The sequence below is a fragment of the Zerene cesonia genome, chromosome 10, assembly GCF_012273895.1.
Source record: "Zerene cesonia ecotype Mississippi chromosome 10, Zerene_cesonia_1.1, whole genome shotgun sequence".
Taxonomy (NCBI): domain Eukaryota; kingdom Metazoa; phylum Arthropoda; class Insecta; order Lepidoptera; family Pieridae; genus Zerene; species Zerene cesonia.
In genome coordinates, this window is record NC_052111.1 from 5,643,240 (window position 1) to 5,654,564 (window position 11,325).

General features: G+C 32.1%; 2 protein-coding genes across 2 annotated transcripts in view; one reads left to right on the forward strand and one right to left on the reverse strand.

Annotated features, from left to right (window-relative positions):
• Positions 1-1,282: 1,282 nt before the first annotated feature.
• Positions 1,283-4,499, reverse strand: LOC119829618 (pancreatic triacylglycerol lipase-like). Its single transcript, XM_038352225.1, has 6 exons — positions 4,451-4,499; positions 3,424-3,475; positions 2,776-2,921; positions 2,201-2,443; positions 1,594-1,942; positions 1,283-1,416 (listed from the first exon to the last, which is right to left on the reverse strand). Exons 1-6 carry the CDS (start codon positions 4,497-4,499, stop codon positions 1,359-1,361), a joined length of 897 nt encoding a protein of 298 aa, XP_038208153.1. The 3' UTR covers positions 1,283-1,358.
• Positions 4,500-7,996: 3,497 nt separating this feature from the next.
• LOC119829373 (pancreatic triacylglycerol lipase-like) overlaps positions 7,997-11,325 on the forward strand; it is a 7,919-nt gene continuing 4,590 nt past the window's right edge. The window contains exon 1 of the mRNA XM_038351842.1: positions 7,997-8,208. Coding sequence (XP_038207770.1) covers positions 8,088-8,208 — 121 coding nt within the window. The 5' untranslated portion in view covers positions 7,997-8,087. The remainder of the gene's footprint in view (positions 8,209-11,325) is intronic.

The window sequence follows — 11,325 nt, forward strand, 5'->3', positions numbered from 1 at the left end:
TTGAGGGTTAAATCGTGCCACTGGAACAAGATCAGTTATAGGCATCCACAAATCTACCAAATGAAGCTTTCCATCAGAATCCTCGGCGTACTGGTAACGATAGCCAGAATCCAACTTTCTTATAATTCGATCAGTCGGCGAAGCTGAAATAGACAAACAACTTTTATAACTAAAATTAAGATTTATTTTCATGATTTGTGCACCACTACATGTGCATGTGAGCTAAATAAGAACAGAGTTTTACGTCGTTCCTAAGTTCAAGAGCATTATTCATACGTAAAGTTTTTAAATACCAGATAGTAAAAGTAATAAACCAAAATGGGTTCAATACTACTTCAACCCAAATTGCTCTCTGACGCCTAAACCTCTTTTCAATAAAAACTATAACAAAAAAATAATCTATAAAATACAAAGTCTTACCTGCACAAACAGCAAAGGAACAAATAAAGAAAATGTATAATAATTTCAACATGCTTCTATTCATTGGAGCCAAATAACTCTAACACAATTAAACATTAAAAATGTATAATAAAGAATTATTATTCAAATATTTTATCAAAGGAGATTAAATTGTTGTTGTCAACCAATTGATAAATTTACTTCTAGTCTCAGATGTAAAGATAATATCATGTAATTTTAAAAACAGGAACTTCGAGTAATCTTGTAGTACAAATCTGAAGTCTAATTATACCTACTACATTATCATGTAGAAGTTTACTACCAAGAGGTTGAATAATTCGCTATGGGATGAATAAGGATTCGGACGCCTAATGTAGGCTTGTAGAGAAAGCGTAACGTTTTTTATTACTGTAGACTTGATGCAAGTAATATTATTTCATTATTTTTTAATCGGATCAGTTCTTACAGATAAATTTACGCTTTGGTCGATCCCTATTTATGAAAACTATGGATGATGAAGATACTATAAATCAGTTAATTCACACTAGTACAAATAGTTTTGCGTTCATTTTTAATTTATGTGTTTGTAGCTTAAGGTAAGTACGCATTTAAGAGGTAAACTAACACAACTTATACAAACATTGTTATGTCGAACAATATTTTTATATATAATTGGTATGTTAGGCGATGGGTTAAAAGGAAAATATTATCTTACAGACAATTGTCAGTAAAGTTTATTTATTTCCGTACAAATCAAAGCTCGCCCTGAATTAAAAAAGAACATCTATTGCACTCGTCATGTTAAATACCAAATGTATTCTGTTATTTCTTGTACTCCATAATATATATGATGTGATTTGATCGAAAGATATTACATTATACGGGAAAAATTAAATTAAAAAACATTCTATATCAAACATTATAATAACACATTTTTATTTATTTTGACGCTACTGATTTCATCCTCTTGCGAAGGGTGGACGAATATTTGTTAGGAAAATGTATATGCCAGATTCCCTGAAAAAAATAATATAGAGTAAGATATATTAGTACATAGTTTTTATCAATCATTCGTTCAGAAAGTGTTCATTTTTATTTGACCTGTTTAAAACTATACTTTCTAATACTGATCTTAAGATTTAATTAGCGATCTTAAGGCTGATAAACATAGACATAAAATTAAAATATACATACGTCGATTTATTAGCTGTGCCTCCGAAAGTGGCGTCACGGTTACCACTGCAGGTCAACTGTTCGGCATCTTGTCGAGAACCACAAGCGGTCCCAATGAATTTAGATGCACCTGAGGCATCAGCGGTGATAGATTCTGCATAGTACACGTAAGAGTACATGTGAGAGCAAGAATAGTCCGCCCCACACATAGGTTGTTGAGCTCCACCGTTAGCATAGAAGTCAATTTTTCCCAAAGGTTCGCCATAGCCGTATGCTCCCGCTGATGTGTGTAGGACCTCAACGAAGGCTGCGTCATCAGACTTTAGCTTGTGAGGATTGTGCGTCCAACCAAGAAGTGGGGGGTCTAGAGCTGCAGCATACAAAACCTCATGTAATTATAAATATTACCTTTAAATTCTTCGCACTGCTATGCATAATTAAATCATTATAAATATCCCTTTACATAACTATAAAAATGTTTAAATGTTATCATAATGCAATAATATTCAACAACAATTAAACATAATTTTAACTTGAGCTTGCGTTCACTGGTGGTTAATAAGACTTGTTAACTAAGTATGTAATATAATAAAAGCCTCTATTAAAGTAGGGAGCTTAATAGACATACCGACTATGTGAGGAACGACGCCATTAATCTTTCTGGCAGCAGCTCCAGCAGCATGGCCACCCAAGCCAAATCCGACGATGCGGATAAGGTTCACGTTGTATCCAAAGCTATTTATCAAAATGTTTACAAAGTTCGCAATTAGGTCGCCGAGCTGGGGAACATTAGCAACACCCACGGAGTAACCGAATGACCCACGGCTCCAATCTACTGCTAATATGTTGACGTCTTCTGCTCTGAGGTGAGCTAAAATAGTCAAGAATATGTCAATAGTGACCTAAAGTAATTACATGTTACGTTTTTTGATAACAAATAATCAAATTATGTTAATTAGGAACGGATCATATTGCTTTTAACGTCTTAAAATTGAGGAGGATAAACTTTTTACTGAGCAAAACGATTTTAATGATTTTTTTTTTTTAATCTGGTACCATCCATGTGGACCAATTTAAATTTGATCTAGTTTTGACTATATCAACGCGGTTTAGATTTTTGCTTAAAAACTTATTGCCTATTAAATCTTTCAGTATGGTTCACAAAGTTAATAAAGTTTCATTTGTTTCTAAATGAAGCCTCACCTGGCACAAGATGGGCGATAAAGTTTCCAGTAACACCTTCGCCGTTACTATGTATAGCTATGATTGTTTTGCGACTGTTCGAGAACGAAGACATAGAAATAGAAACTATGGATGGCAGAAGAGGCTCGCTCACTGTAGGATTGGACCTGAAAATTTTTCAGACGTTAACTATAAGAGATTATTCTACACAAATTTGTATTCTATGTACTTATGGGACATGTTAGTTCGTAACTCTTTTACTTGTCTTAATCATAGGTCGAATGACAACCCTGTGATAACTGTTGATAACTGGTGTGATATCCAAATGGCATGTATATTTTGAACCTGATCATACATATAAAAAATTTAATCCAATGCAAAAAGCAATTTCGCAGTCATAAAACGTATTATAATGAAACAAAATGGCATTACATTAATAGTAAATAATTTAGAACGATAGAAATATTTATGACATTTTAAAGTGTAGAATTTTTTTATTATGAGGTGGGATTCGAACCCGCTTCCTTTGCCGCACCGTCGGGACGCATGCCTGACTACTTGGCTTTCTGCAACCCAAAAACCAATCAAAAAGAGTGATTAAGAGTTCGAATATTAAAGGAATTTTATACGAATATAATATAAAAGAAAAATAAGCAATTCTATACGAACTGGGTAAATAAATGAAAGACAGCATCTGTTGTCTGCATAGGGTATCCATGCGCTGAAAACAAAAAAGGTTCGCAATATAAAAATGGTTTCACTGTCAAAATATATTTTTAATGGATATTTATCGAACTAACATTAGGCACCCTAACATATATTAAAATCTGTAACAACATTTATAATTTATAGCGAAGACAAAAGAGCAGTGGTAATTTCATGGTTAGGATCACACATTTCAATCGGAAAGTCAAAGTTTCGACACCAGACGAGCACGCAAGAAATAAATTGTTATTTTTTATCAGCATATTATTATCCCCATCACCACTGCTCGAAACGAAGAAGGAAAATAGCGTGAAACCGGCAACACCAAGAACGAACGTCATGTGACATCTGCCAACCCGCACTTGATCAGCGTGGTGGATTATGAACCCACATTGAAGGCTGTGTCCCTGCAGTGGGAGCAAATACGAGATTTTCATGATGATTGTGTAGGCTAGCAAACAAGTCAAGCAACAAGTGGTCTATTCTACTCTTTTTTCTGATGGACGTACTGTTATATGATAATATTATTCATTATAATTCTTCTATTCTTCTATCTGTTTAATACATATTAAAATTATATAAATACAATACAGGTAGAAAGGTCTATTTGAATTAGTTTGCCGATACCAATAAAATAACAACGTACGTAGTATATAATGATAAAATAAGTACACAATTATCTTAGGTATTATAATAATCTACTGTTAAAAATGGATTAAAAAGATAATTCCACTGATCCCGCTCAGTATGAATGATCGAATTACTGATATCAATTAAAAATATATAAAAGGAAAATAAGAAATCATCATAATCCATTTCACATCCACACTATTATGTTTCACAACAAAACAATCTTTTACACTCTGAACTTTACAGTACACCTATAAACACACACATCCACAAAACACACGCTCAAACACAATTTACAGTTGTATTAATTTCTATTGATTATACTTTGTCTCTAATCACATCACTTTTAAGCCAATCGTACCTGCCAAAGCAGCGCATAGGACGAGCACAAGTCTAACTACCCCGTACATTGTCGCCGAAATTAAAAGAGTCGATAAAACAGTATTTCAACGTATTTTATATGAATCAAATTATCTGCGATCGCTACCTTCTGGGAAATTTTAATACCAATATATAGATAATGTGCATTTTGTCCATAAAAACGTCCGATAGCATTATATATGATGGCTTAAACATTTGCTACGAAATACTCAAACTTCTATTTAACAAATTAAATTTTTTTTAAGGCGCACTTTTGAATTGCTGCTACTACTAGTTTCTAAAGAGATTAAACGGCGCCAGAATGTACAGTTAAATCAATACATGTTTCTGACGTGTCCTGATATCCCAATTTTTCTTTTGTTACTAGCTTTACACCAGCGTCTTTGCTACTGTATTCAGAGGAAATTCCCATGGCAATGAGATGTTTTACCGCAGTTCTAGTATAGTATTATATTGTTTGTAAACGCAATAACAAGAAGCCTATGTCGGTCTCCAGCTTTCTAACTATCCCCAGACATAAAAATCTTATATATAAATTTATATATAAATTTCATTTCGACGTGAAAAAAAGACAAACAAATAAACACAGCTTTGCATTAATAATATTAGGATGGATTAACTCTTTTTAAATGTATCGTAACTTAAGAAATAAAAAAGGGAGATGTGATTAAAGATCATAAAAAGACTTTCATACCAGTCCTGGTTGGATTACATTAATAAAGATAAAGCAGGATATTCATATATTATTATTTACATATTCGTTTAATTTATTTTTCTCTGCCCTCTGGGTTTACAATTTTAATACATATATCTTAAAAGTATGAATTAAAAGATAACCATCTTAGATATAATTTTATCGTTATTTCCTTAATTACTTGAACCTTTTACAGTTTTAGATTATTCATTAATGGAATTATAAGGTCAGCTATTAATAATTACAAACTAGCTTTCCACACGCAGTTTTGTCTTCGTGGTGAAAGGTTAGCAAAATTAAATATATTGTGATATCCTAAAAACTGATAAAATTCTGGTAAATGCAAATGTTTCAATACATTTTTATGTTCATCAAATTAAAATGTTGGCACAGTACATTCTATCATCACATATTAATGAGAAAGGATACAAATGAAGATGAAAGAAAACAATAAAAGAAAGAAGCATATATGAGGTTTATTTTCGTTGCTTAAAACTCCAAATGATAATGTCGGAATAAAAGGTACTACTAGAGGTTTCCTAACCTAGTTTAGGTATATAGGTTCCCAATAGTAAACAAAAAAATCAATAAGGCAATAATAAAAGTAAAAAAATACATTTATTTTATGACGCAATGGCCATATCACATATTTACTTAAAACAATATCAGTGCATTTGTCTATCTACTTGAATGTTTCCAATAATGTTTACTTTTATCAAGAGGATTACAAAATTGATTAGATCGTAAGTTGAAAGTGATTTTTCTAATTATGTGGAGCTACAGATTTAATGTTATCGTGTTTATAGTACCGTGCGATATAGAAAATCGGTATTCTTTGATGTATTTCAATTGCAATACCATACGTGTTGTCTTTTCGATAAAACATTATAGTGCGAGCTTATAAATCAAACGGATGTTAAAAAGTATATAAAGTATATATCTTTATGTTTATATCTTACTATAATTTACAGTTTTAACAGATTTAATGCTCAGATTTAAAGGCTAGACTTTGTCAAAAAAGTTTTAATCTTAGTTACTCTAGACAGTTCTATGAATAAAACATATCGAATTTGCACATTGAATATATAAGGAAAATAATCCCTTAACAGTGAGATACCATTTGTCCAGATATTCAGTTTTTTTCAAGAATCAAAATGATTTTATTACTGTAAGATAGTATACCTACACTGTTATTGCTGTATTACTTTGTCTACTAATCTAAAATATTGTGATCCGTGACTCACAAGTTATAGCTTGCCTTACTACCTATTTGAAAAATTCTAATCTATCAATGTGAAACCCATAAATTGTAAAATTTATATTCAATATGATGAGTTAGGTTAGGTTCGGTGTATGTCCCCCCTATCAATTACAAGCCTCAGTAGCTCAGTAGGTCCGAGTGAAGCTAATTGGACGCGGAGGGGCTGGACGGCCGGTCCGGCCGGGATCCCGTCGCGTCACTTTGATCTGCTATCATCTAATCCGTTACGGCCGGACTTCTGGTTGTGAGGTGGGGGCTACGGAAACCTCTATGAGCCCAAGGTGTCTTATGCAAGATTTCCTCACTTAATAAAATCGATCTATTTACTTGGTGTTAAACTTAAAAGAGCGTCGGACTACGTTGACACGCAACCTGCACGTGAACAGCATTTGGGAAAAGTAAATTCTCGGTATAATAATAATACATGACAGAAAACAATGCGTTAAGTGGCAAGTAAATGTTGCGGATTACAATTTGTCGACAGATTCAAATCTGGCCAGTTACATCATGGTTTTTAAGACTTTGCGATCACATGTCACTAAGATTGTCCTATAGAAATTATAATCCCGATTCACAACTAAACATTATTCAAATTTTTCCATTCCCTTCAATAAAAATGGAGCAAATTTACACATCATCTCACGAATCACAAGTTTATATTCTTGATTTAAATGTATAGATTATTTAGTTTACATTGGCATTTAGACTACATGAAACATAATATATACGATGTAATCTGGAATAGGACATTAATCCTGATTCCTGAGTGACGTAGGATATATTTGTTTGTAATCAATAGTACGTTTTTATGTGCATTGTTTGACGCCCAACGAAGTAGGCACGGGTCAGTTGGTTTGATGATAGGGTTATAATGTTAAGCTATTTAATTATTGAAATAAATAAATATCCTTTATTGATTTTTTAAAGTAGTCAAGTCATATTATGTTACTAATAATTCGAACATTAAGGTAGGGGTAATTAGTTTTCGATAAAAGTGATCCTCCTTTTTATGCAAATCCAGTAACGTATATATTACATGATTTTTTTAATAAAATCTAGAAAAATTAACATTTATTTAGTGAGTTTCTAGATTTCCATTTATTATATTAATGCGCCTGTCTTAAAAGTCAATGCATTTTTTATGTAATGCTAATTGATAGGTGTTAAAAATTTAATATTCTTTTATGTATTTATTTTATCATCCACTGTAAGTGAGACCTAGTTCATACAATGGGCTTCTTCAACACTAATCTTACAAATTAAAATTTTCTTGTATCTAGTAGGGTCGTATTATATATCTAGCGTCTAAGTACTGTTAATATCTACTAATTGTTAATTGATACGATTCTAAAGGTCCAACTTTATTCATTCTTCTTTTACATAGAAATCAGAAACTTTACAAATATAACATAACATTACAAAGATATTCAATTTGCCATCATTTATATGAAGGATTGGTCTTAGTCCCGGAGGGCATAGAACCAAAGCTCTTCTGTCGACGTAGACGTACTGTTCTCTGAGCCGTGGCCACGTCGATGCTCTTCAGAAAATTTATTTTACTCGCAGAGCACTCAGTATCAACTAGTGCCGTGCGTGTCCCACCGCGCCGCTGGTTGCGTGCTTTACAGTACGCGTCGCCATATAAGTGTATAATTATAATCTATGGCCGGTATCTGTGGCATATCAATTGATACGTACTTCTTCATGAGCTTTCTAACATTTGTTGTCCGCGCTCACCGCTCCCCTTGCCGGGCGCCGCGCCGCTCTTGGCTGTGGTCAGGAGGTTAGAGATATTAACAGTGAATTTTGAAAAGTATTAATGATTGATTGTTTATATGTCGTTGAGAAAATACTTATAATCTGACTGATTCATAAACTTAAACTTCATATTTGAAAATCTTTTTGGCACGAAAAATAGCAATAAATATTATACTTATATATATTGTGCGTGCTGATAGTGTTGAGGATTGTAAAAAACATAAAATTTTAGTTATAGAAGGAGATTGGAAAAGGAAGAGAATTTAATTAACAAAAAATAATGAAACAAACATTGGTTTTCTGAATATTTCACGCAAGTTGTGAAAAATGTAAAAAAAAGTTATAAATCATTTAAATTTATGTATCGGATTGCGGAGATTTTTATTATAATTGATTTAATTTTATTATATTTTGAAACTTACACTCATTCTTATACTCTATAAAAAACTTATACTCATGTCTTATTATTATCCAAGAATTGCATTTTTTATCAGATTGCATTGAATATAATCATTTTACAATAAATATGACGGATATGACTTGTGAGATATTTGAGTGGATGAATGGCGTTGCGGGTGAATGCTGGGGCTGTCGGATGACCATCCATCATGATGGCATATATCTCTAAGTTATGGCATATTTTTTTTATTCTGAAGTCAAACAAAGTACTCAATTTCATTACACATTTATTTGTAAGCCCGAATCTTTATCAGTATAACTGCATTGTCATCAAGATGATAAAATAATAATCATACAATAATTTGTCCTGATATTTGGTTGCGTCATTAAATGAAATATTTCTGATACAAGCGACACTCCTCTCATTCGCACGCTCTAACGACCTACCGTGTAGTACCACGCACAAATTAGGAATGAGAATATAAATTAAAATATATGTTAAAAAAAATTAGAAAATAAATATTTATTTTTTGCCTATCTGTTTATGCTACTTAATGGAATATCAAATATTATCACACAAGTGTATACGGAGGCCCGTATCCATTTGCTTACCCTTCCCAGTCTTTTTCTTTATTCCAAACCTTTCCTTATCTCTTTTCCAATAAAATTGGCAATCCATTTGTCCATGTATATAGCCTCTGTAAATGTTTATGGGCGGTGCTGGTCGCTAACCATCAAGCGACCTATCAGCAAATTATAATATTATATGCTTAATATATTTTATATCTACTTTGCATTTAAGCTTCATATATTTTGTAGTAATAAATTTATTTAATTATTTAATTAATAAATAAAGAATAACAGACACAAATTAGGGATGACCATACGTTGTCAGGTCATCAGTGGCGAAGCGCGGGTTCTCGCCGCCTGGGCCCGATTAGCAAAGCTAAAGCATCCCTTGTGAGGGTACCGTACCCAACGAATGAACGGGAACCCTATTACCCTAGTATAGTATTATGTTATCTGTGCTATTACTAAGACAACGCTGCCCGTCTGCCTGACCGTCCATCTGTCAAGGACTGTATCCCATACCTTTGTGCATAAATTTTGAGATACCTATTTCTAGCTATAACGAATATCCCAGTATTTTTTTTTATAATTTTCGAATTTATAAATTGCCGCTGTCTTTCGTTTAAAAGTACAATAGCTTATTTTATAAAACTCTTAAGCATGGTTTGAAATAACTTTTGGTTAGGTATATTTAATGTAGTTATTGTACTAATTCCAATATTATATTATATAATAATCAATGAAATGTTATTTTATTGTGATTAAATAATTAGCAAATAAAGCTATAAATGGAAATCTCAGCATACGTGGAAAATTCTATTTGGTAATTAATCACGCGATGTCGACCATTATTGATATTATTATCTTGCGTATTTGGTATGTAAAATAAATTAATGTTTAACATATTAAAACATCACTCGAACGATAAGATTGTGAAACATCGCTTGTGGCCAGAATAATAACTTATTTCAGATATAAATAAATTCTCGATTACATATACCTACCTTCCAGATTACACAAATCTTACCTCTTACCTAAACAATATTTAATACATGTCTAAGTTTATATTTATAAATTTTTTTATTGCAAAAGAAAAAACATTCAAATGTCGGCGTTTTTGCTGAAAGCCATCTCTGCACGGCAACCTTCAGGCAAAGGATATATATACACCAAAAATATGGATACCACAATGTGGTTGCATGGGCCTGTTCTCGTTATACGTACTATAATATCGTTATGTTACTTATTGTTTTACTTGTTTTTATTAGTTTTCTCACTTTATTTTTCTGCCGACATAGCACGAAACACAATAAAAACAAAGCTAAGAATAATACACAAAATGCAGACATATCACTTATAACTGATCTCTTCAAGACAACCGTGTGTAACAAAAACAAACCATGTTATTATGTCTAGAGAAAACAAACGATCCAGTGAATAATTGGGTTAAGTTATTTTGCATTTATAAACTTCTTGCAATGCATATTAGAATACTATTTACTATTTTAATTATCATACCAATCAAACTTATTGATACTATATGTTAAACTGTTGTTGTTGTTGTTGTTATAGCGTTCCGGGTCCGCCCGGATAACAAGAATCCTGTTTTATCCCAAGGGAGCATTCAATAGGTATAAAAAGTTTCCTATCACCTCAGCTCATACCCTTTCTGTATACCAAATTGCATCAAAATCGTTCAGTAGTTTCAGCGTAATTGACGGACACACAAAAAAAAAACATTCACATTTATAATTCATTAACTATACACTTAATGAAATGTTTTATACCTCACAGAAAAACCATCCAACCAACCAAAGACAAAGAACCTACGTCGGTAATTCTACGAATCTTATCTCTTATTTTAATAAAAACAAATTCAATTATTAGATTTTTTTATTGATACGGGACCTTTAATATTGTATATTTCTACCTTATCTAAAAATACTTATAGATATAATTAATCAAGCATCAATCAATCAAATTAGCATTCATGTAACATAGAAGATAACTTACTGAGATTCGGAACCAACCCTTATGCGACTAACTATCGTTTAACATATTTTTCTAGCTACTTTCATTTCTTATTATTGTTTAAGTTGTATTGTATAATTATGACATAATCTGGCTTATTTAAACATATATGTCTATTTTTCCCACTGTCTATACAACTATA